Here is a 27,343-nt window from a genome sequence, read left to right as displayed (position 1 = left end):
GACCAAGCAATTAATTAAAAAGTAATTGATTTGTTAATAATGGAAAAGAGAGCCGGAAGCTTTTGGCCCTATTCGGAAGTAGCAAAGTTACTTAAAAAAAAAAAAAAAAATGGATGTTTCAACTTTAAAAATGGAATATTCGTTTTATTTTGAAGGTCGTGAACGGAAGTCATTATTTTCACAGTTTTAGTCTGCGTAGCTTAACAGAAATAACTGCTCGGCACAGCGTCCAGCCTCCTTTCATCAACCGAAAAAAAATAATATGCGATAGCACTACCATGAGAGAGGTGATAACAAAGTGTCCGAGGCGCCTTTAAAACACAAACAAAGATGGAGGACGACCTGGTGTCGGAGGATGATATCTGTAAGTAGGAACCAGCATTGATTTTCACTCAGCTGTGTGTGCCTAAGGGAGCGACCTGTCATTCTGTCCGCAGCGGCAGCAGGATGTCAGTTGACCAGACAGGGATACACGTTAGACTTCTTGAAGTTAACAGCATGGAAGCTGCGTTCCAAAAGTGTTTTACACGATGGCAATATAGGACGGTAGACTGTAACGTTACTAACTGTAGAATATGTGACGTTATAACCACAGTATTCATTCGTCGTTGATAACATCACGGGGCGATTTTCAACCTCATTTCCATCTGCCTGCCATAGACTGGTATTGTGGTATTGATGTAGGTCTACACATTTCTACACACATGGTAAAGGATATTGGGCAGTCGCCCACTGGACTTGTTCCCTAGTGTTAAATTCTCACTCTTGTCATCACCCCATTGTTCTGGCCTGACCAGCGGGAGCAGTCGTCTTGCCCAAGGGCACTTCGGAATGTAGATGTGAGGAGCTGGGGATGGAACGGCCAACCCTAGAGCTGCACAGCAGAACATCGTGGAGCGCTTCACTGCACAGTGTGGGGACAGAGCACGAAGCAACCACCACTTACTTACCTCCAGTGGCAGTATTATTATTATTTTTTTTTTTTAACAACATAGAAATCATACAACCCAGACTAAAATCAAGAAAAGATGACACAGTAACTAGAATATTTAAGACCATTCGACAAAATAGTAACAAAATAGACAATAAATCATAAACCAAATAAACATATGTATAAATGACGACACCAGAAGCCCACCATACACATCTCTCCCCAGCATAAAGCTTCCTAGGAGCCCTCCAGAAAGCTCAGGTACTTTCTAGTATAGACATCCAATCTGGCAAACCGTTTATATGACATCTTTTCAAACACCGCCACCCTAGCCATCTCACAAGCCCACTTCTTGATTGACGGCACCCCTTCATTCTTCCATCCTTTTAAAATAATCTGTCTGGCTATCATTAAACTAGTCTGGACCCGGCTTCTTACGTGCTTATCTATCCCGCTTAGGATGGACCCATCTCCCAGAATAAATCATCTTGGGCTGAATGGAACCTGGCTCCCTGCAATCAGACATAGGTTATCATGGATCTCGGTCCAAAATTCCTGGACCTTATCACAGGACCATAGGACATGAAGTAACTGGCCGTCCTCTGTCTTACATGATGCTCAGTGCTTCTTAACACCACTACAGACAAATAGGGTTAATACCCTGAGTCTTAGGCACTGAATACAGTGCGAATCAACTTGTGTTGTTGCTTTTTCTCAATGGCGCGCAGAACACCCTTAACCGTTGTCTATCCCTCGTTGTCCATCATTCCTGACAGTGCTGTGGTCAGAAAAGGAGTTCCACGATGCTGCGAAGAGGAACGACCCCAAGAAAATGCAGGAACTGATCAAGAAAGGTGTGGACGTCCAGGCCAAAAATAAAGTAAGTCTGTTGAAGGACCAACATGACATGTACACTTTCGTGGGCCTTAAAGCAGTCATTGTTGCTTTCAAATTCTATAGGTCCTCTTCACGGCAGCCTTTTTGATTTCCATAGCAAGAAAAGCAGAGGTGAATGTCCGCTTTGTAAACGTCCACCTATAAACTGAGTTGTTGTTTCCCCTCTCTGCACAGATAGACCGTAAAGCCCTGCACTGGGCAGCAGGAGCTGGGAACGAAGAGGCTCTACGTCTCCTACTGGGCCATGACCGGGAAGTTGATGAGAGGGACGCTGTATGTATGCACGTTACTAGTGAGATCCCAATGACGATTTACAACTGAATTCATTCATTCCCTAACACTAAGGCTATGTTTAGATGGAAACGATCTGAAGAGAAAACGCAAAGGTGGCGTTACGTTCTCACTTTCTGTTCCGCGTTTAGATGAGAGTTTTGGGGGTGGTAATCTGCGTGCATACGATGACGCAAAAGCGTGTGAAATTCGATGTAGTATGCACGCCAGGCGGCTAGGTGGTAGTGTGAAGCACTGCCACACAACACCACCTGCGTCTGTCAGCGCGCCTACGTAGAACCTTCCTTCTACTTCTTCTCCTTAGTAGCGCGAAACCAAAACATGTCGAAGCGAACAACAAAAGCTGACAATTTTGTCTGGACAGACGAGGAGGTGGAGTCGCACGTTTGTCTGATGATGACCGACACAGTCGACCGTGATAAAGCCACAGCACAGCACCCACGGGAGCACTACCAATATCCTGAGCCTCGCAGCCCTTCAGCCGCTGCTTGAGAGCGAGAGGCAGCGGGCAGAGGAGGCTGAAGCAGACCCTCCCCCTCTGTCTCGCTCTCTCTCTTTCTCTTCATCCGCAACGTTGTAGCCTACTCTGGCTCAAAGGAATAGCCTACATATGGTCATCGAACTATAACAACCTTATCCACATTGAAATCATTTAAATATTGAGCCATTATATTGAAAATCTTTTAGATAACAGGGGCCTATAATTCCTGTAGCCTACTCCGTAACAACAGACTACCTGAACACCCTTTTCTCGTCTCTCTCCACACCGCTGTCTTCAGACTCTTGCGTGTAAACGGGGCCTCAAATAGTAGTGATTCCACCCTTAGGCCTGTTCATGAAAGCCTTTACATTTGCTCGCTTTTTTCATCTTTTATTCATATAACAAAGTAAATATCTCCTGAGGTAAACATAGAGATCCATTTTCATATGTGAGGATTCTCTGTAAAGCTGTAACTTCCGATAATACATTCTAATAGAAATGCTCCAATGACAATCTTCCCAAAATGACATGAAACATGCATCGATGAATCCTCTTTTGTCATCTCTCAAATACTTATTAAAACACCAAAGTCACACAACAACACAAACACAGTAACCGATGGAGGCAGCGGTAGACCAGCAACTCCCGTGTTCTGTGAGGTAAATATAAATGAAGAGAGCAGAGATAAAGGCTTCAGTTCCCCGTCGGAAAGGGCTGTCTGACAGCAAGGTAAAGCACTGAAAATATTCTAAATAAAGCCTACACTTAAGCTGATATTGATGTATTATATTTTTTATGTGTCTAAAATCTGTTTCGCTGCTTCCCCCCGTCCAAAGAAGTACATTGCTCAGCTTCCGTGTCGGTACTCCTAAGCTGCATCTCATGTCCCTTAAAGTTCTCATATTATGCTTTTTGGCTTTTCCCCATCCTTTATTGTGTCATATATCTTTTTTGTGCACGTTATAGGTTTACAAAGTGAAAAAGCCCAAAGTCCGCCGCAAAGGGACTTACCATCTCCAACAGAAAACACTGTTCACAAACTGCTCCAAACAGCTCTATTGTAGTCCAGCCTTTACTTCAGAGACAAACGTGGGTCACTTTGTAACACACGTTATAATGCTCGCCTAGCTGCTAGCGTGGCACGCCCTCATACTCTGCTTCTGACTGGCTAGTAGTCCTTACCTAGGTACTGAGCATGTGCGACTCCCAACAAAGATGGAACAGAAGTGAGATGCCTCACAATGTAGCTAAAACAGAGAGCTCAACACACAGGGTGAAAAGAGGAGCTGCAGCAATGTGCAGTACAACAAAAATATGGTGTTTTTTGAAAATTAAACCATGTAAACCTATTCTAATGTAACCTCTAAATACAATTATGAACCTGAAAATGAGCATAATATGAGCACTTTAAATTGCCTCCCTTCCTCGTCATGGGAGGAGAGAGGCAACGAGCAAATGTGTTTTTAGTGTTTTTAGACGTCCCTTTATTGGAAGCGTCACAGTAATTCGTCAGCTGTATGGGTGGAGTAAGAAATTCCTTCAGCTGCGCTGCTCTCTGTATCCTCGCCTATAGCTCCTCAGAGATCGCTCCTCGCTCCTCGGGGCGGGAATAAGAGCTTTGAGACAGCCTTTACAGAGGAGGGACAGAACAACTTCCGGTTTAGCTGAGGAGCGACATGGGATGTCGAGCTGCCGAGCCCGACAAGTACATTTTGATTGACAGCTTTTTAAAAGCCCGAACCCGTTTACAGCCCGACTGTACAAAAGGCCGTCTATCAGCAGTGATTTGAGTGCATGTCGGAGAATAGCGCGGACACGCGCTTCACACCGCGAGCGGGCACACGCACACGCACCACTCGGCGGAAAAGGGAGAGAAAGAAAATAGAGACTCGTCAAGAATGAGTCATTTATACATGTTTTAACATCATTTATTCATGACTAACGTAGGCTATAGGCCACTTGGAGGTCGGAAGAAAGAAATAAAATAAGTCCTTCAGAGGCCAGCCTCTGTTTCACCTCCTCAGCATCCATTTACACGCTAATCGAAATGCATCACATACATTCTGGGAGAGGAGAAAACAAAACGCTCTGGTTTGTTGTTGTCCTCCCGTCGACCATGAAAACAAATCTCAATGTTTTAGTCGCTTTTTTCAAAGTTTAATTTTTTTTTTTACGTTTCTGTATGTTTTTTTTCAACGTTTGGGTCCCTTTTTCCAAAATTGATAGCCCTATATCTGACGTTTTGTCGCTTTTTTTCCAACGTTTTGCCACTTTTTCAATGTTTTGGGCGCTTTTTTTGATTTTTTTTTCTGGTGTTTTAGACCTTTTTTTTTTTTTTCAGCGTTTTTGTTGCTTTTCCCAACTTTTTGTCCTGTTTTTTGATTTTTTTACATTTTCGGGGGTTATTTCGACAGCCTATATTTTTTTAATCTAAAAAAAACTTTGAAAACGGGTCAAATTTGACCCGAGGACAACATGAGGGTTAAACCAATCACAATCGTCTTGGGGGGCGCTAAGCTCCGGACGCTGCGACGGTGGCTCTGCAAAATAGTCTCAGGAAGGAACTTGTTTTGGTGAAACATTTGCACACCGCAAAAAGTAAACGCCACATACAATGTTTAATGAAGTTAACGGTTCACACAACACAGTAACGTGAGCTATTTAAATCAGCTGATACATGGTTAAACCTGATTAGCTCTTACCGGTGTATCTCCGTGTGTACTTCATCCACAGCAATCCCCACCAATCGGTCCCAAAACGTCCCAGTTAGAGAGGAAATACCGTAAACATATATTCTTTGTAAATCTTTGACAATCATTCCCCGAAAGAACCAAGCAGGCCTGCCTTGTTGCACCATCCACGTTTTCTTTAAAACTTGCCATTTTCAGCGTCTAGCTCGCTAGCTGGAAGTTTGTTGATGTTTCCCGAGCCGAATGGAGTTTTGCGAGGCGAGGGACATCCGGTGGAAGATCCAACGCGATTATCTGGAAAACGAACCGTCGTCGATCCAGACTTCTGTGCTCCTGCCTGCTTCCCCAAACTGGGGGCGTGCCGCCTGCCATCCACTGTGGCCAATACACTCACTCTGGACATGTACCTCATACAACCACGCTTCGAAATATGCAAACTATCCCATTAACTCCGTTGGGACCCTTTCTAACATAAAACAACCAATCAACCACACAGTAAGACAGAGACAGACCAGGGCTAGTAGGGAGTATTCTACTTCATATACTTGTATTATCAGAGCTTCACTGTCATATAACAGTTCTAAATGTTTGTCCACAGTTTGGCATGAATGCTCTGCTTCTGGCGTCGTGGTTTGGTCACCTAAAAGTCCTCCAGATCCTGGTGTCGTGTGGAGCAAAGCTCAACTGTGAGAACAAAGTAAGAGCTGCTTCTAGAGCTGCACACATCCATCGATTAGTTGTCGAGGAATCAATTCATCGCCAACTATTTTGATAATCGATTCATCCGTTTAAGTCATTTTAATGAAAAGAAAATCTCTGATTCTTGCTTGTTAAATGTGAATATTTTTCTATGTTTCTTCACTCCTCTGACAGTAAACTGTATATCTTTGAGTTGTGGACAAAATGAGAAAATAATCGACAGGACGATTGACTATGAAAATAACTGTTGCTTGCAGCCCTAGCTGCTTCATTTTATCATCACTACAGATGCAAACTATGAGGTTTAGTCTGATTGATATCTCATAACTGCCCGTGTGTGTGTGTGTGTGTGTGTGTGTGTGTGTGTGTGTGTGTGTGTGTGTGCGTGTGCGTGTGTGCGTGTGTGTGTGTGTGTGTTAGGATGGTCTGAGTATGCTGCACTGTGCGGCCCAGCGAGGCCACATCAGAGTGCTGGAGTTCATCATGGAGGACCTGGAAGACATCTGTCTCGACAGAGTTGACAAGGTGACTCCTCGCTTGACAACGTTTTCAATTTACAGACAGACGTCGTACACACTGTCTTTTTGTAGAAGACATGAGTCTAAATCCTCCCTTTCTTTCCGTGTCTTTTCTATAACAAACATGTAGCTGTTTGTTGTCAGAATAACAGCAGTAGGCCAATAAATGAAGGTGAATGGAACACAACCCTTCTATTGGAACAGTGTACAGTGTTTGTGTAGCAGCTCCTGTGTGTAACCTGCTGACGTCTCTCGGAGCAGTTAGGGAAGACAGCGCTTCACCTGGCTGCTGAACATGGACAGTTTGAAGTGGTGGAGTTTCTGATTGGAATGGGCTGCACACATGGTTTAAAGGACAAGGTAGGGACACACACACGCGCACACACACACACACACACACACATACACACACACACACAGGTTTGTGGCACTATCTTTGTGGGGACCTGTCATTGACATAATGCATTCCCTAGCCCCTTTACCCTAACCTTAACCATCACAACTAAATGCCTAGCCTTAACCCTTACCCTCACCCTAACCATAACCTAATTCTAACCCTAACCCTAAAACCAAGTCTTAACCCTCAAACAGCCCTTTGAACTTGTGGGGTCCAGCATTTTGGCAGTCGGGACCCCACAAGTATACTGGACTCCTGGTTTTTGGACCTCACGAATATAGTTAAACAAGCCCACACACACACACACACACACACACACACACACACACACACACACACACACACACACACACGAAACAAATCAGTAATTGTACTCAAGCAAACAGGCATGACACAAGGCTGTTATGCATGATGAAAAGAAAATATGAAGTTATTTTAATAGTGCACAGCTCAAATGTGATACTTCACCATTTAATAGAGCTCAACAGTGACTGCCCACTTTTTGAACGGCTCCGGTTCCCTCATTCAATTGTTCCATAGACGTTTCATTAAATGTTCATATAAAGAGTTTTAAGCCTGGAACCAAGCCAACCAGCTACGAGATGAATTGTGACCATAAAACATTTGATTTGGCGCCAAATAACATTTTAAAAACTGGAAGAAAAAAAAAGAAAAAGACTGTGTAGAGAAACTATCGTGGACTTCAATGGTTGCAGCTCACTAACCGTTTGCGGGTTCGAGGGGTGCGGTAAATATTCATTGATCATATCAGATCTTTACTTCCAGAGCCACACTGTTGAGCTCTATTTGTTAGGCTGCCACCACCACACCTTGGCCAGGGTAACATGAGTTGAAATGCATCCATCATTCTGGAGTTATAAAGCCATCTTTAAACAAGCAAAGAGCATAAAGCAGGATGTGTTGTGTAAACTGGGCAGGGATATAGGCAAGCTAAACTCTCCAGTTACGGTTCCTTCCTACAACTGAGTAACTCAAAGTAAATACACTGCGACTGCCTCTTTTCAGTGTACACAGCCGGGGTGAGCCACATGCCATGGTTGGTGGTTACCATGTACTGTGTACCACATTAATACCCCTATCACTCTCTTGTTCTTTTTCAACATTTAATAGACATACGTGGAGCTCCAAAGTGTTCATAAAAATATATATATTTTGTTATATAAAAAAAAAAAAAATAGAAAAGTGACATGAAAGAAATTCAAACATGACATAAAATAAAAGTGTAAAATAAAAATTATTAATTGGTACATTTTTGGTAAAATAATTGTTGAAATATTTAGCTTTCCCACTCCGGGCCCTATTTTAACGATCTAAGCGCCTGACGCAGGTGCGTTTAGGGCATGTCCAAATCCACTTTTGCTAGTTTAAAGGCAGAAAAAAGGCTCCGTGTGCCGGGCGCATGGTCCAAAAGGGTTGTACTTTATATTTATATTTTCCTGCTATTTTGTCCTTTGCCAATCACACCTATGATTAATTCATAGGTGTGTTTTGGGCGTAACATGCAATAAACCAATCAGAGTGTCATCTCCCGTTCCCTTTAAAAGCCAGGCGCGTTTGGACCTTGGAGCATTGCTATTATGATGGCGGATTTGCACTGTAATATTTTTATTTGTAATCTTTTGCATGTTTGTGTGCTGCTGTGCTTCCCTGTGTATATGTAACAAGCATAGTGTGTGCGCAAACTGGGCACGAGCCTAGGCGCATTTTACTAATTCGCTGTTAAAATAACAATGAAATGCTGCGCTATTGACTTTAGACCAGGTTTTTGTTGGTCAATGGAGCGATCACTTCCCGCTGCCTCAAGATAGCAATATGCCAAGAATGCACCTGAACACACCTCCCTGTAAGACCAGCACGCCCATGGGTGCACAGATGGGCGCAGGTGCTTTTGCTATTTAAACGACGCGGGCGCTGGACGGGAAATTGACAACTGCGTCGGTCGTAAACTAGCAAAGACACTTGCGTTGGGCTTTGGGCTTTGGGCTTTGGGCTGCGCTGCACCCGTTACAAGATAGGGCCCACCAAGTGGTAGTGGTATGCGATGCAAATGTGACCAAAACTACTAAAAAAGACACCAAACCTAATCAGCGAGCCTTGGGATCACTTAGAAAATACATTAGAATACCACAAGGCCAATACCACCATCTGACAGGGACCAAACGTTGGACATTACTGGTTCATGTGACACTTTCAACAGACTGACGAGGCTGGTGCCTAAAGAAACTGTTGACTTCTCACTTTTGGTTTGGTCTTAACATGAATCCAATATATTATTAGCAAATACAAATCAGCCTATTTGTGGGGGGGGGGGCACTGATGAACAGCTCACTGGCCTCAGATAATCACTAAGGTAGCCACCCACAGATACAGTTAATCCTAAAAATTCACTGCGCAACATGTATGTATAACATTAAAAGATGATTTATAAAATCATGCCAACAGTTATTATTTGAATAGCTTAATATCCTATGCAAATAAGGTATAAAGGCTTTAGGATGCCCAAACATTATTGTAGGCCCAGTTTAATATGCAACTTAATTTTCTACAATATGTGTAAATATGGCAATATATGGCTTAAAAAACATGGAAGCCCCCTGGTTCAGACCATAGACTGTATAATTATTAATGGACAGAGCATGTGCGACATCACCCATGAATGTATATCCATAAATAAACCAAACCAAAACCAAACCCGAGATCTGCTACGAGTCGTCGAGTTTGCCGTTACGGGAGCAGCCATCCTGGTTGCGGATGTGGCGATTTTAGACGGGAGGGAGGAGTGAGGGAGGAGCCATGGACTGTTGGGCGCTATCTGACTGTGACGTTAGCTGAGAGTTGGCAACGCTGCTTACACTCTACGTTAACGTTACACACTTTCTCTGCCAATCTGGATGCAACTACTGCTGAAAGCTAGCCTACATAATTCGAGGTAAAATTTAGCTTTGCTTGGTTTTAAATACATCTTTGTCCCATAGTTATATTACATATTAGACAGGACGCAAACTGTCAATCACATCATAGCCACGCCCTAAAACACCCCCTGCTTTATAGTCGGTTTTAAAATCAACGAGACCATAATTCAAAACATGAACACCATTCTGTGTTGCAGAAGACTTCAAACTAGCGATTGAGACCATAAACTCATTCTGAAAATGTTAACTGAGGTAATAAATCAAGTGAGAAGTGGGTCACTTTCTCATAGACTTCTACAGAAACCGACCTCCTTTTGCAACCGCACGTGTCGCCCCCTGCTGGAATTCAGATAGAATGCAGGTTTGAGGCACTTCCGCATTTGCAGCACTTCACCGAACCGGATGCTTTGTCCATTAATATTATACAGTCTATGGTTCAGACTTTAAAAGCAGTAAGGTGTTAACAGCCTCTGTTGACTTGTTTTGGTGGATGTACTGTATGTGGAGGAAGTGGTCTCAGAATGGGTTTATATAGTTGTAACGTGTTGTCATGTCTGGACTACAGGAAGAGAACACAGCCGTGCATCTAGCAGCCAAGTGTGGGCACACTGAGGTCCTGCAGAAGCTGGTGGAGACCGGAGTGGACGTGGATGAGAGAAACATAGTGAGTGGACTGGACTGGGCTGCATACTCCCACACCCAATTCGTCTTACTTAATTAGAGGGACTGTGGTGCATAATTGGCTGCCTGTCTTGTGGAGAAATAAAGGTCAAAATCTATCTTTTGGAGAGGGGAAAAAAAATACACCTCAAGAAGCATGCAAGAACACTACAATGGGTGGTTTACAATGCAGAGTTTATAATAATATAATAATAATAATCATCATCTTTGTTTATAGAGCACTTTTCAAACTCCACCTACAAAGTGCTTCACAAAACCGTCAAATGGGCCCCATGAGCAGAGGCTCAGTCCTTGACGCAGCGGCCGTGGATTCGATTCCAACCTGGGGCCCTTTGCTGCAATGTCACTTCCCTCTCTCTCCCCTTTCATTTCTTTACCTGCCCTATCAAATAAAGGCCTAAAATGCCCAAAACATAAGGCACAAATCAAAACTATTTGGTGTATAAAAACCTCTACAGCTTAGGTAGGAATAGAAAAAAAAACAAAAAGGTAAATGCCGTAGCTGTATCCCTTCTAACCACAACAGTGATTCACTTCCTGGTTCTCTGTTTCGTGTCATTGGGTACGTCCCATAGCACTTAAATTGCCTCCTCGTGTCCTCCACTTGCCTCCCTTCCTCGCGTCTTAGTCCCTCCCCGAGGAGGCACGGGAGAGAGCCGCACGGCTTCCGGGAAGGCTGCTCTTGTAAGAAGAGCTTTGAGACGGCCTTCACCGAGGAGGGACGGAACAACTTCCGGTTCAGCCGAGGACAGAGGAGTCGAGGAGCTATCAAATAAGGGTGATGAGATTCAGCCATTGTAAACTAACCTTCTGTTCCGCCCGTTGGTTGGACAACATAAGCTCTTGTAAGATGACACGCTTATCTCTGATAGCTTTTTTTAAGATTATTTTTTGGGGGCATTTTAGGCCTTTAATTCCACAGGACAGATGAAGACATGAAAGGGGAGAGAGGGGGGGAATGACATGCAGCAAAGGGCCGCAGGTCGGAGTCGAACCCGCTGCGTCGAGGAGTAAACCTCTATATACTGTATATGCGCCTGCTCTACCAACTGAGCTAACCCGGCCACCTCGGATTAGGGCTGGGCATCGTTTGGATTTTAACGATTCTGATTCCAATTGCGATTCTGATTCTTTGAGGGGATGGAGTTGGAACGGGTCTCATGCTTATTTCACAAATAAGAGGAACGTTTTATTTTGATTGAATGGCGGCTTGCAGTTTTACCGGGCTTTTAACAACGTAAAATAAAGCCAGACTAGAGCGCCGCTTACTGTGCTCCAAGGCTGCAACACAACAAGAGCCTGGCCGCTACGGAAACCAAAACTTGCGCGTGTTCAATTTGGAACCCATGATCAGATTTGAAACCAAATCCTTCAAATGATCCCAAAAGATTCCAATAAAGAAACGATTCCACTGGAATCGTAATTTTTGAAACGATTCCAAGTAGGAATCGGTTCTCGATGCCCAACCCTACCTCGGATAGCTTTTAATGAGCAGTTGTCATTATATTTGACGTTCTATAAACTGATTACAAAATGTTCTAATGACTGAAATGTACCTGTTGTGTTTTTAGGAGGGTCTTACAGCGTTGCACCTGGCAGCTGATGGAGGTCACTACGAGTGTGTCAAACTGCTGCTGGAATCCGGCTGTAATGCCAATGCACTAACTAATGTACGCTTTCTTCACTCTGTGTCATATACCATTTGCAATAAACACTGAATATTACAAAATGTTTATTAATCCTGAGTTTAAATCCTTGTTTTCGTCTGCGTGCAGAAGAATAGGACTGCTCTCCATTATATGGCTCAGCATGGCTTTGACAGAGAGGCCAGTTTGCTGCTGGAGGCGGGAATCAACAGAGACGCTGTAGACAATGTAAGTCAACGCCCACGTGTCTTAGTCCTTGTTTTGTATGATGTAGATGTAGTGTTTTTTTTTTAAGAGCACCGCCACACAATCTTTTCCACACTGGCTTTCTTGTTTTGGGTTGAGAAGCGAAACGTAGAAACCAGCGCAGATATGAGCGCAGAAATCATCTTACGACAGGCTTCACGTGTGATTCACGAAACGTTCGTGTCGCACCAATCAGAGCGTAAGAATGGTCGTACATTGATAAATGCAGCGGCTGTAAACGATCGTAATATGAGGCCTCGCCCCTAAAATTTACGACATGGCGAGACGTAATCCGGCTAAGAAGCGGCACTTTTCAGAGGTGGAGATTGAAACCCTTACGTCTCAGGTTCATTTGCACCGACGTGTGTACTTTGGCAGCCTGAAAACTGGCATTTAAGGCTGTAGAAAGAATGCGGAATGGAAAGAGATCCCTGATGCAGTTAACAGCGTTGCCGTAGTAAATCAGACTCCAGCTGAAGTTTATTTAATTTATACATCCTTGACATATGTATAGTCCTATTAGTAATATACAGGCTTATATTGCACTCTTAGGCCTACATGGTGTACCTATATTTAAATAAACACACAGTAGTGGAGTTTATGCTCTTTTATTTTACTCGTGTTTCTTTCATGAGTCAGAACCAGGCAATAGCTGTGAGGGAGAGGGCGTGGCCTCTGCCCACCCCCCCCTCCTGTGCTGGACCACCACTCAGACCCTGTCTCCTGACAGCAGAGGAGCTGGAAAAACGAGCCGAAATGTGTCGGTTGGAGGAACTGTAGGGTGATGGGAATGGTTCAGGTGGAGTGAGGGTTTGGTGAGCAAACAGGGTCTCAGTCAGAAGACGTCAGGTGATACGGAGTGATGAATGAAGCAGGGAGAAGGCAGGGTTTGATGCAACACCAGTGGTATTTCATGTTATCATTCAGGTTGAATTTGATTCATTGCATTGTCTGTGTGCTGCAGAAAGTGGTAACAAAGATAATACAATTAGTGAAAGTGGTCAATTACCACAAATTAAACAATTCTACAAATGAACAAAGGAGATGTGAGTTTACGTCTCACAACTGCACAGGCTTTAACAGATAATTCAAACAAACACAAATGCACGGGCTTTAAGATAATACAAACAATCTGTTCACATGGCTCATGGCACATGTCTGGCAAACAAAGGAATTCAGTCAGCAGTGCACGTGTTAGCAAAGTGACAGTAAATCATGGCATAAAACACAGTCAAAATGATAGATTGACTGACGTTAACTCACGAAGACGCACACTGGATGCATCGGAGTGCCGGCAGAGAGTGCGAAGAATGAGCCAAAGGGTTCACAATCAATTTATAGGCAACAGGTGAGGTGGGCGTGGTCAGGTGGCAGGTGGCAAAAGTATCCTTGAAAGAGCGAAATGGAGTGGAAAGGCAACGGAATGGCAGGAGTCTTTTCATCGGTCAATGGCAGAAATAAATCGTTCACTATGGCCACTAACGACTCTTTAAAAGAGAAACGAAAACCTGAAGAATAAATCAAAATGTTGTGCATCGTCATGTCTCCCGTATTGAATATCATTGCCAAACATAACACTATACCTTTTAAAAGCGAGGAATAATATCCTGTCTCCTTCGTATAGCCCCCAGTTGGGGCTATGCTGGACGCTGCTCTCCTGTGCGATGTTGTGCAGAACCCCACATGCTAATACTATGTCGCAGACTTTTTTTTGCCGTGTATGGGTCCCCCCCCTGCCCCCCGCTGATGCAAGACAGAGCCATCTGCCCTTAATCAATCCAATGGAGCGCTCCACCGTGGCCCGTGCGCGTACCTGTGCGCTGTTGTACCGGCGCATAGCGGTCTTCTAAAAGAGCCAGATCTGCCATTGCTGATAAGTGATCAACTGATGACTTCTCCTACTCCTGTTAAACTGATTATATGCTGCACCGCAAGTCCACACTGACTCGAAAACTTGCGTACACGAGTTCAGACCAGACGTGAGATTTTATCGCAGCCTACGCTCACGTTCAAATTGATAAATGCCTTGCTTTGCGTAGGAATCAGCGCACACCCGTCCTACGCCTGTTTCAGGTCGTACGCACGTTTCATAAATGAGGGCCAGTATCTTTCAATTCCTGCACAACTACAGTACAGAATCATTTGTATAATCTTTGAAACTACATAGCCCAGATAGATCTTACAATATGTTTGCAGAGGAAAACATTTTAATAGTCAGTACATTTTGCTTTTGAGGCCACTGTGGGTCTTATCACTCACACTCACGCATCAGGTGAAATGTTCTTATTAAAGTCTTCTTTCTTTGTGTTTGAAACAGCAACACAACACAGCGCTGCACTTAGCTGTGTTCAACAACCACCTCGAGGTTTTACGGCTGCTTATAGATGCTGACTGTGACCTGGACGTGACTGACAGTGTGAGTACGGACCTCCACAGCTGTACTGGCACACATTAGGGCTGCACGATCTCAGCAAAACGTGCGATAACATTGTTGAATATCGCGACATGACTTGCGATAATTAAACAGATATTAAAGTTCACTCGGTTCTGCATTTCTGCTGCTTTCAGTATTCTGCTGAAATACAAATTGCCAGTTGAATTTGAAACAAATGAAAGAAAATATTTCCAACATTCCTTTATTGAACAAATTGAACATTGAATTCAACATAAAAGACTACAAAAAGTATTGACAGTTACATTTTCAGGGTTTCCGCGGGTTCTTAAAAAGTAAAAAAAAAAGTCTAAAAATTCAAAATGTCAGCCCTTAAAAAGTCTTAAATTCGCTGACGTTTTGTGTTCTAGGTCTTCATTTTCCTACATCCATGCAACACTACCTCTAATGCTCATTGAAATGTTTCTTATTCTGTGGTGTTGTAGGTGTAGTTCTTTCTTTCACTCGTCCAAATACAATTCGCTGTGCATGTACAGATTAGTATTACTCTTATTACTTTCTGGCTCTGCATTTTGTTGCACTTTTATGTTGTGATATAGGTCTTAAATTTAATTCATAAAGGTCTAAAACAAACGTCCTCAAAAGTCTTAAAGGATAATTCCGGCGCAAAATGAACCTAGAGGTTAATAACACGTGTACCGGGTCGACCGTTCTCTGGGATCTGTTTTCATGCTAATCGAATGTGAATGTAGCTTGAAACAAGCTAGCGCAAACCGCTGACTAGCTTAACGCTAGGCATTCGGGGCACTGGAAGAGTAAAAATAAATAGCTATTTCTACACCACTAAAAAGGCTCAAAATAGCGCCACACTTCAACGGTAGCATAATGAGGGTCCCTAAATGTTAACCGAAGCATTGAGAACTTTGTAAGTGTACTGACAGTTCATTAAAAAGATAGTTTATAAAGACATTACCTTCGGGTATACAGGCAATCGCCATCTTGGGAAAACAGTCACGACCAGTCGAACCACGAACGCCCTGCAACCAGTAACCAGTAACATACAGTGGGGCAAAAAAGTATTTAGTCAGCCACCAATTGTGCAAGTTCTCCCACTTAAAAAGATGAGAAAGGCCTGTAATTTTCATCATAGGTACACTTCAACTATGAGAGACAAAATGAGAAAGAAAATCCAGAAAATCACATTGAAGCATTTTTAATGAATTTATTTGCAAATTATGGTGGAAAATAAGTATTTGGTCAATAACAAAAGTTCATCGCAATACTTCATTACATACCCTTTGTTGGCAATGACAGAGGTCAAACGTTTTCTGTAAGTCTTCACAAGGTTTTCACACACTGTTGCTGGTATTTTGGCCCATTCCTCCATGCAGATCTCCTCTAGAGCAGTGATGTTTTGGGCTGTCGCTGGGCAACACGGACTTTCAACTCCCTCCAAAGATTTTCTATGGGGTTGAGATCTGGAGACTGGCTAGGCCACTCCAGGACCTTGAAATGCTTCTTACGAAGCCAATTCTTTTGTTGCCCGTGCGGTGTGTTTGGGATCATTGTCATGCTGAAAGACCCAGCCACGTTTCATCTTCAATGCCCTTGCTGATGGAAAGAGGTTTTCACTCAAACTCTCACGATACATGGCCCCATTCATTCTTTCCTTTACACGGCTCATTCGTCCTGGTCCCTTTGCAGAAAAACAGCCCCAAAGCATAATGTTTCCACCCCCATGCTTCACAGTAGGTATGGTGTCCTTTGGATGCAACTCAGCATTCTTTCCCTTCCAAACACGACGAGTTGAGTTTTTACCAAAAAGTTCTATTTTGGTTTCTGACCATATGACATTCTCCCAATCCTCTTCTGGATCATCCAAATGCTCTCTAGCAAACTCCAGATGGGCCTGGACATGTACTGGCTTAAGCAGGGGGACACGTCTGGCACTGCAGGATTTGAGTCCCTGGCGGTGTAGTGTGTTACTGATGGTACCCTTTGTTACTTTGGTCCCAGCTCTCTGCAGGTCATTCACTAGGTCCTCCCGTGTGGTTCTGGGATTTTTGCTCACCGTTCTTGTGATCATTTTGACCCCACGGGGTGAGATCTTGCGTGGAGCCCCGGATCGATGAAGATTATTAGTGGTCTTGTATGTCTTCCATTTTCTTATAATTTCTCCCACAGTTTATTTCTTCACACCAAGCTGCTTACCTATTGCAGATTCAGTCTTCCCAGCCTGGTGCAGGTCTACAATTCTGTTTCTGGTGTCCTTTGACAGCTCTTTGGTCTTGGCCATAGTGGAGTTTGGAGTGTGACTGTTTGAGGTTGTGGACAGGTGTCTTTTATACTGATAACAAGTTCAAACAGGTGCCATTAATAGAGGTAACGAGTGGAGGACAGAGAAGCCTCTTAAAGAAGAAGTTACAGGTCTATGAGAGCCAGAAATCTTGTTTGTTTGTAGGTGACCAAATACTTATTTTCCCGAGGCATTTGCAAATAAATTCATTAAAAATCCTACAATGTGATTTTCTGGATTTTTTTTCTCATTTTTTCTCTCATAGTTGAAGTGTAGCTATGATGAAAATTACAGGCCTCTCTCGTCTTTTTAAGTGGGAGAACTTGCACAATTGGTGGCTGACTAAATACTTTTTTGCCCCACTGTAGCTCAGGCAGGGCGTTCGTCGTTATGCTACCGTTGACGTGTGGTGCTATTTTGAGCCTTGTTAGTGGTATAAAATAGCGATTTATTTTTACTCTTCCAGTGCCCCGAATGCCTAGCGTTAAGCTAATCAGCGGTTCGCGCTAGCTTCTTTCAAGCTGCATACACATTTGATTAGCATGAAAACAGATCCCAGAGAACGGTCGACTCGGTACACGTGTTATTAACCCCTAGGTTCATTTTGCGCTGGAATTGTCCTTTAAATTTGACTTGGTAAAACCTGTAGAAACCCTGATTTTAAAGTGGATTTTTCCACTGATATACTCTGATATTTGGAGTGTCTTTCACGATATGTCGCAGCCTTTCGCAATGTGTATATTGCGCCAGTTAATATCACGATGACAATAAAAAAAAAATATACAAAAATAAAAAATATATATATATATATTAGACGCACCCAAGAACCATAAAAGCAGCTGGCTCTGCAGGACATCTGTGTGCCCATGTTGATTTTAATGAATAATAAAAGAATGCACAATGACATGGGGATGGTTCTCAGAAGAAGCGAGACAATATTATCACATTTCTGCTATGTGGTTGACAGAGACAACAGACTGCGTTGCACCTGGCAGCAGAGCACGGCTGGCAGGACATGGCTGAGATGATGCTGATCTCTGGAGTTAACCTCAATCTGACCGACAAGGTAGCACACGCAGCACACACCTTCACCCTTCAAACTAATCCCTGATGATTTTCCAACACGTGCTAAGTACTTTTGTCGCCTAAACTATAGTTCCGTTTCACAACGTTAAATACGTGTTCAATAGAACGGTCACATGATTCAAATGCCACCGCTGTCACCTGTTACGGTCACATGTTAAAACGGCCAGTGTGCAGCAGTAAGTACAACGGTCATATATGCCGTTTTGGGGATGAATATGGGTTTGGATAAATGTACATTTTGGTAAAGTGATTGTATATTTTGTGTGTAGCTGTTTTGCGTGTCATCTGTTTTTTTTGGTCATATTTACCTGCTATTGATGCTGCATCTGTGTCATCTAGCTGAGTAATGTACTTCCTATCCACTGTGTTTTCATGACTATATGATATATGATGTACACAGCAGGGGAAACGGTGTCTGGAGGTGGCCGCCAGAGGAAACCATGTCATCCTGGTTGACATGATCATCAAAGCTGACCGCTTTTATAAATGGGAGAAGGTGAGTTCATCCTCCTGATGTGTGATTGACATTGTCAGTAATCAGCCGGAGGTCGTGTTGAACAAAAACTATCACGGGAGATAGTTTAAGATAGAGAAAGAAATCCAAGGAACTCATTCTGGGTTCCAAATGGAAATGTGCAGCATGCTCTTCAATTTAGGGCTGAACACAAAACAAACTGGTCTTCCGAGCCAGATTCAGTTCAGAATGAGCAGATCCTTTTCTTGCAGTTTTGTGGAGCTCAGTGTGCCAGAGGAGTTATTTTCTAAATGAATTCCATGAGATTTGTTACTTACACATACTGTGCTGTTAGCTGTAGATTAGGATAGATTTGTGACATTAAAGTTTGTTGGCATCAGGGTAGAGGTCTGATCGGGCCGAATTTTTCCGTCCGAACCCGGCCCGAGCCCGACAGGCATTAAGATATCTATGTCCGAGCCCGACCCGAGCCCGACACAGTTAAAATCTCGTTTTTTTTCTCGTACTAATGACACATGTAGGTTTGTTTTTGTGGAAAGCCCGCTTTTATTAAGCAACTATAGGAAGGCATTGGGAAATGTCAACAGATGAGCGCATCAGCGCACACGGGGGAACAAGCGCACGTTAATAAGCTGTTTAATTTAAAATGTTCAATGTGTTAACCTTTCCGGATTGCTTCGATTCCGACCGTGATCAGAAAACCAGGGGAGAGTCGTTAGCTCCAGGGCCGACGTTATATAACGTCAGGGTTAAAATCCCGTTTCTGGTGAGCAGATGAATGAACTTGGCTTTCAGTCTGGGGTTTATCTTGGACACCGCACACACTGTGTACAAAACATAAACTTATTCCACCAACTCTGCTCCGGTCGCATCTACACCTTTCTCTTTCTCTATCTCTCTTCTGCCCACTTTACACACAAAATGAGCTCTCTTAAAGCAAATGCCTTATCGCGCTGATGTGACCGAGCCCGACCATAACCCGACCATAATTTCTAAATATCTGTCCGAACCCAGCCCGGCCCGTCGGGTACCGTCGGGACCCGTCGAGACCTGTCGGGCTCAGGTCTGGTATCCATGCCTTAATGTAGACTCTGTTCATTACATTATATTACAATACTCATGAATCACTCTGTTCAGGATCAGATGGGCAGTGAGCAGGACTCCTGGGTGGGAAAGCCTCTGAGCTTCAAGCAGGACCATCAGCCAGAGACGCAGCACCTCCGGTCGGTCCTGTGGAGCCTGGCCACCAAGCACCTGTGCCGCGGGGAGTGGAAGATCCTGGCTCAACACTGGGACTTCAGCGATGCACACATACGAGCTATAGAGCAACAGTGGACAGGTGAGCTATGATGACCTCTTGAGATGGTTTAGAACACAAATTAGGGCCTGCAGCTTGACTATTCCATAGGCCACTGCCGGAGACGGAGATGACGGATAAACAACAGGAAACCCCCCGCTCTCTGAAGTCACCCGTGTAGCAACATTTTGACTTCCACGTGAGTGAGTTATGGAAACAAACAACGAAGGTAAAACATGTTTGCTTCTGACGGGACTCCATGGTGCATTCAGGTGCACCTCGTTAAATTAATGGTGCATTCAATTGCGACTCGGAAATGCTGAGAAACTGAAACTGTTGTCGCAAAGTACCCTTCTGCCATCTAGTGGCTCTTACTGTGGCATTGTCGTCCTTGTTGAAAAAATATTTTTAAACCAAAAATCGAACCAAAAGTTGAATCGTTAAATGTTTTTTGGAGAATCGTGACACCCCTAATATTGATATGTATTATAATTCTGGATTGAACCTCTAGGTATGAAAAGCTTCAAAGAGCATGGCCACCGAATGCTGTTAATCTGGTTTCATGGAGTGGTGATGGCGGGGGAGAACCCGATCAAAAGCCTTTACGAGGGGCTGGTGGAAATCTCACGGACGGACTTGGCAGGTGAGCCCATCAAACTGCACTGGGGTTTGTATTCTTGTATAACTGCTATACAGAGCTGTGCTGAGTGTCGTAATGAAGCTACTGTATTCCTGAACTCCTGTGATGTATACTGGTAACACATCTGTCTTCTCTGATGCCGGAGGCTGGTCAGGGGGAATGCCAAACCTTCCATACTGCTATGGCTAATTTGCTAACTAATGTAACTAAGTACATTTACTCAAGTACTGTACTTAAGTAAAAATTTGAGGTACTTCTACTTTACTTGAGTATTTCATTTAATGCCACTTTCTACTTCTACTCTACTACATTTCGGAGAGAAATATTGTACTTTTTACTCCACTACATTCATCTGACAGCTTTAGTCACTAGTTACTTTACATATTTAGATTTTTGCACACAAAACACATGCAATTTATAAAATGCTATGTTTTATTAAAATTCAATTCAATTTCAAAGTAGTGTATCAAATCATAACAAGAGTTATCTCAAGACACTTTACAGACGAGGAGGTCTAGACCACACTCTATACTTCCAACAATTACTGGAATACAACAATTCCAGTAATTCCCCCAAGAGCCTTGGTGGGTGGTGTCTGACGGTGCCAGTTGAGGGTGTGATGAACAGTGGCAATTATAGTAACAGTAAAGATAATGGAACTATGACTAGGGCACTGCAGGGCGTAGCAGGGCATAGTGGGACGTAGCAGGGCACAGCAGTGCACAGCAGTGCGTAGCGGGACGTAGCAGGACGTAGCAGGGCACTGCAGGGCATAGCAGGGCGTAGCAGGGTGTAGCAGGGCATAGCAGGGCGTAGCAGGGTGTAGCAGGGCATAGCAAGGCACTGCAGGGCGTATAAATTAAACTACCCAACAATATAACGGCCTACAAGTCCAGCTGAAATGATTAGACCATTAAACACTAAGTTGACTGACAGAACTGTTTTTAACGTTTGTAGTTTAAAAATGTAAGGATTTTTCTGCATTAAGTACTTTGATGATACATACTTTTACATAAGTAACATTTTCAATGCAGGGCTTTTACGTAACAGAGTATTTTTTACAGTGTGGTATTGGTACTTTTACTTAAGTAAAGGATCTGAATACTTCTTCCATCACCACTGTTTTATCATTTGTATTTTTGTGCCATCGACTGTATGATTTGGACCAACTCCATACATAGACCACGAATGCCCAGTAGAGCAACATGTAGGTCTTTCTGTGCTGGTATGGTAGCCTGTGAGCTGGTGGCTGTGGAGTAGCAGCGTCTGGAATGATGTCTCCTTGTTTTAAACCATCCAGAGTGCATCCGGCAGAAGGCGAATGCAGAGACCAGCTCTCCCAAAATGTGCTCTGCAATGTGATCAACACTGTGAGAGACTGCGAAGGCAACACAACACATCCAAGGTTTCAGTTCACTTCAGAACTTTATTTAACTGCCCAGAACATGAAAAAAAGCTTTGTACTATCCATGGCATGACTTGTTTACATATTCACACAGAGAATATACTGTGATAGGCCTATGTCACGCAACAATTGAAGACCTGGAAGAACATCTCTGAGTGGGGATACGGCTGTTCCGGTTCGCTTTTTACAATGGCGGAGCCCGATAGATACTGCTGGACCAAGTCTCTCCACAACCTGCCTGAAGTCACCTACGACGATGTGGTCCGGATTGTAAATGAACACTCTCAAAGCAAAAAACATTTTGAAAACGGCAGAAAAGGCAAAAGGTACAAGACCGTGTACAGAAACTATCATAGACTTCAATGGTAGAAGCTCGCTCTAGCCGTTCGCCGTTTTCGCAGGTACGGTAAACGTTTCTATGGTAACAGCGAGTTGGACCAATCAGAGACGTTGCTGTTACGCTTAGGATTGTGGGTAGTGTAGTTTTTCTCCATAAGATTGCGGATAAAACAATTATCCACAGTTTTTCTCCAAACAAGGTTGATTTCATACAGACTTCTACAGGAGCAGAAACTTTCGTTTCACAACCACGTAGCTCGTGGTCAGTCTTCCTCGGATGGTTTAGACATTATGGCTGATAATCTAAATCCTTATGGAGAAAGGGACTGTTGACCGGAAGTTCCGATTCCCTACTCCGCGTTCAGGAAGCAGGAAGTGTGACATAGGCCTTTTGTTCTGAATTTAGTTTACAGAGTATTTTCCTTTAGGGTCAGGGAACATGATGGTTGTAAACCTGTGAAATACCTGGTGAAAATGTAAAATTACATTTATTTGTTGGTTTTATTAATGCATGCAGTGAATACCTGCTGGCACTACCTATATTGAATTGTTTCTCAGTTATCTGTACACTAAGGGCTTTTCAGCACATTATCATGTGTCATTCAGCCTAATATAATGTGATGATTTCTCCTGCAATGTTCCTCTTCCTCAAAGCTGCATTGAGGGATATGGGGGGGGGGGGCTAATACTGCGTTCCATTTACCTCAGAACTCTGAAGCCGAAGCTGGAAATGACGTCACAGCTGAGTTGAATGCGTTCCATTAAAACATCTTGGATTTCACAGTGGGGTTAGCTCTATCAAGGTTAGCCATAGTTAGCAATAACAGTTGATAACAACACATTACGCTGTATTTTTTTGGCATACAAACAGTGTAACAACATGTCCAAAGATAGAAGTTGGACAGGACTGTGTGTAAGACTGATTTAATGAGACACAAATAAGACAGAAGAGCTAATACACCGTATGTTACTACAGCTTTCACTGCTGTTGATGCAAGGGGCAGCGGCATGTTGGATTTCTCGAGGTGCTGTGAGGTACATACACTGAGCAGACACTGATGAACAAGTCATACTCTGCTGGTCTGAGCTAGTTTGGAAAAGACTGTGTCTGCGTCAGGAAGCCTGGCCAGAGTGACTAGGAATGTGATCGGATGCTCAGGCTGAAGAAACATTGTCATTTTTGTTTGTCAATGACTAAAAACCTTTTTAATTACACAGTGCAACCGAACGTACACGTAGAACCAAAAAAGTAAAGAACAAACAATCCTGGCTTAACTGAGGAAAACTTAACTCAAATCAATTTAAGGCATGATCATGTGCAAGCAGCTACACGCTCAAAGTAGACCTGTCGACACAGTATTGACCTTTCAAAGCAGCCAAGGCAAGATGTTTCGATGCCTCGCTTCAACAATAATCATATGACCGTCACAAACGAGGCCTCGTTATTAAGGGTTGGTTTATGCTCGTTCAAAATGAGTTCTTACGATGTCTTGTCTTGTCTGATATCATGTGATATCATTTCAATATAGGGAGAACAGTGTATATTTTCAGACAGTCTCCTGGAAGACATCCCAAAGCGTCCAAAGCTGTTCTCATGAATTATACGACCGCGTAACTGTTTGATCATAGATTTAATCCATTGCAGATGTAAGAGTAACTGAGGAAAAGAGTATTTTCCTGAGGCTTTGCAGCCCGTAGACCTTTTTCATGGCAGACATTTTGACTTTGACTGACAGTTTTGAAGCTTGGGTCCGGCATGGTAGCCATGGCCATCACACTCAGTGTTTCTAGAGTGGCTAAATGTTCCCTTATGCCTACCATCTACTAGAAGACTTTGAACAGACCTTGAAGTCTGACACCATCTCTTGAATCTAAAGATAATCATCTCACATCTAACTTTAAAGACTGTCATAATATATAAAGACTGGAGCTCTCACAGGGTCACGCATTGCAAGACTACAACTAGATTCGTTTTGAAAAATGTCACCAAGCTAGCTAGCTACCGCTAGCATTAGCTGGTAACTTAAGGGAAAGTCAGTACCCAGAGGTCTGCGTTTATCCGCCGGTAAAACTCCCGTTGGATGACGCGCTTCAGAAGGGTTGGAAATCTGCAACTTTGCCTCTTTAGCGTTTAGCTGAGCAATAGCAACAAAAAACTACACTGACTCTAGCCGTTTGCTGCTTCCTGTTTGGTGCTGGAGGGAGCGCACTCATTGGTTGTTGACAATGTTCACGTGATTTAACTTCACTACCAAGACTTCAAACTTACGATAATATCAAACACGTTTGATTTTGTCGGAACGTCAAGACGGGAAAAAGACTGACTGGGACTGAGTTTTATGACCACCTTACACCAAGTGATTGAGACGATGGGAGCGCCCCGACTCTTAGCAAGACTCTTAGGATTTCATTCCAATATTGGAAATTAGTCTGCGACAGTGGAATCGCTTGAAAAGTCGTTTGGTATAAGGTTGGCATTGCTATGTCTGCTGTTGCATTTTCATCAGTGCTATCACATTGGATCCTGACACTCTTTTCTGACAGCTTCGCTGTTGCCTGGTTAAATGGTTACAACACACACATAACATACATAATCTATGTATGTATTTTTATGCAATATTAGTAACATTTCTACATTCAAGTCTGCTTTTTTTTTTTCATAAGGGCATTTTTATTTCATGCCACTTTTTATTTCCATGACAATGATGTTGTCTCCGCCCTCTCACCTTTTAGCCAATCTCAGGCCCCAGCCAAAGCAAGGTTTAGCCAACTAGCACCTGTTAGCTAGAGCAACAACAATGCTAAATTCTGAATCAACTATCTAACTGCTGGTGTAAATAAACAGTACACAAACACAGAAACTAACGGCTAACTAGCTAGGCAGGGTTCTGAGCTTATAAAGAATAACATTGACATTGTTGTTGCCTTAGCTAACAGCAGCTAACTGGCTAAATTTTGTAGCAGTTGTTGAACCTGCTAACCAAGAGAGGAAGGAGACGTGATTGGCTGAAGAAGAGGGGGCGGTAACTAATGATGAGAGAAACACCTTTATGAGTGACATAATGTAATATAAAATAGACTTTTGAAAAAGCATTTTTACATAAAAATGTCTATAATGAGGTAAAATGATAGACCTATACAATAAAAAAAGAAGTTGTCATGAAAATAAATGATAAAATAACATTTGATAATGAATTGTTTCTTCAATCATTTCACAAATTGTTGGTTCATTTATGTTTTACACAACTTATTCAAGGGGATTTTTTAATTCCCAGTGTCTTTTTATTTTTTTTGGTATTGAACCCTTTGGAGCTCCATACTAAACGTAGTTACTATGCATCTGTCGACGCTATTGACACATTTAAAAAGCAGCTCAAGACCTAACTTTTCCACTGTCCCACTGTGTCACTGTCCGCTTTATTCATCTTTTATTGTGAAATACTGTGTGATGTTTGCTCTAGGGCGGAGTGACGACTCCAGCCACGCACTGCTGCAGCTCTCAGACAATAAATACACTGTAGACTGCTGGGATTGAATCAAATAAACACACAAGCACATGGACATTTCCAGATAAACGTACCAGCATCTTCTTTATTGCTCTTGTTTTTATACATTGATGTCAGGTTTTACACTGTTGTGGTTCCACAACAGCAGGCTTCCCTGTCTTTGTGGGGGGGCAGGACTTCAGGCTCTGCACTTTCTGTCTTTGTGGCCTTGCATTTTTTTTTAAAAATTTTTTATAACCAGTGTTCATTCATAAAACATTCAGTTTGGGCCATAATTGTTTTCAGAGAGAGCGTAATGACTACTTCATTCCATTAGTACTAGCAACATTCGGCGTCAGTTTAACCAGGTTAAAATATAAATTATTATTATTATTATTATTATTATTATTATTATCTAAAGCACAATTGGGAAAGAAAAGACAGCTCCGTGTTGACATTATCACTCACATTGTCTGCTGTTTACATCCATTAGATTGCTAAGTATTGGTTAAACTTGAACCTACTGTCCTTACTACAGTTGTGCACACATGCTATAGACTGTATACATGGTGCATAGAGTTTAATAGAGCAAAAAACAAACGTTAACATGGACATTTTAAGTGTTTATTTGCCGTTCACTTCCTAATCAAGTGTTTAAAATCAGTGAATCGCCACCTGAAGCACCTTAAAGGTGCCGTGCCACACGTATTTCATTACTTTGTGGTAATGTCTGAAGTTCTACCATGGACTCATGTAACATTTATTGTGGGAAAAATGCCTTGGCTACCTTGTTTCAAGCCATTCTAGTGTGGTATAGAAAGCCTGCAGGAAGACTCAGCTCGATTTGTGCCAGTTCTCATTAATATTCAACTAGCTAAGCTGCTTGACTCTGATTGGCTAACAGCTAGCCAATGAGAGCCTGGCTATCAGCATCCTTTACCCAGCGCAACTGGGCGAGCTCATGAATAGTAATGAACTCAGGCAACACCACGTCAGTTTTGTAATTGGCCTGATTCCTCCGCTTATTTCTTTTCAGTGGAGCTGACAGAGGAGGTAGCAGTTCATTTTCACATTCACCACATAATACAAACACATATGTTTTGTGTGGCAGGGCTTCTTTAAGGGGTCGCAAGATGTTTATGTTTGGCAATATGATTAACAAGCAGAATACTTTTATGACACAAAATTACTGTATGTATTTTTTGTTCATGTTTGCCTAACGTTTCTTTATTTTCCTGTGACTTCCTTGATCATTTTGGTTCTTCTGTGAGTATGTTAAGAGTTTTGTTGTCAAGCAGCTGAGTTCTAAATCATATGTGCAGACAGGGTATGACTAAAGGTGCGTTTGCATGGGTTGAAGACATTTTCAATCACCTTTTTAAAAAGCCCAGCTGCATCAATGCAATAATGAAATTCTTCTGCACCAATGTAAATTTATTTTGTATAATTCATGTGTAAACTTTTAATAAACCTATGTACATGACATTTTCATAAAATCAATAAAAACTCCACTTTGAA

General features: G+C 42.8%; 1 protein-coding gene across 1 annotated transcript; it reads left to right on the top strand.

Annotated features, from left to right (window-relative positions):
• Nucleotides 1-17: 17 nt before the first annotated feature.
• ankdd1a (ankyrin repeat and death domain containing 1A) lies at nucleotides 18-27,343 on the top strand. The gene is made up of 16 exons (XM_078252787.1): nucleotides 18-364; nucleotides 1,708-1,811; nucleotides 2,003-2,101; nucleotides 5,889-5,987; nucleotides 6,410-6,514; nucleotides 6,769-6,867; nucleotides 10,403-10,501; nucleotides 12,090-12,188; nucleotides 12,294-12,392; nucleotides 14,728-14,826; nucleotides 18,066-18,164; nucleotides 18,585-18,680; nucleotides 19,797-19,998; nucleotides 20,468-20,599; nucleotides 21,897-22,001; nucleotides 22,096-27,343. Exons 1-15 carry the CDS (start codon nucleotides 331-333, stop codon nucleotides 21,956-21,958), a joined length of 1,527 nt encoding a protein of 508 aa, XP_078108913.1. The 5' UTR covers nucleotides 18-330; the 3' UTR covers nucleotides 21,959-22,001; nucleotides 22,096-27,343.

The sequence above is a fragment of the Sander vitreus genome, chromosome 1, assembly GCF_031162955.1.
Source record: "Sander vitreus isolate 19-12246 chromosome 1, sanVit1, whole genome shotgun sequence".
Lineage (NCBI taxonomy): Eukaryota > Metazoa > Chordata > Actinopteri > Perciformes > Percidae > Sander > Sander vitreus.
Note: the sequence above shows the minus strand (reverse complement) of the source record. Positions and strands in the feature narration are given on the sequence as shown.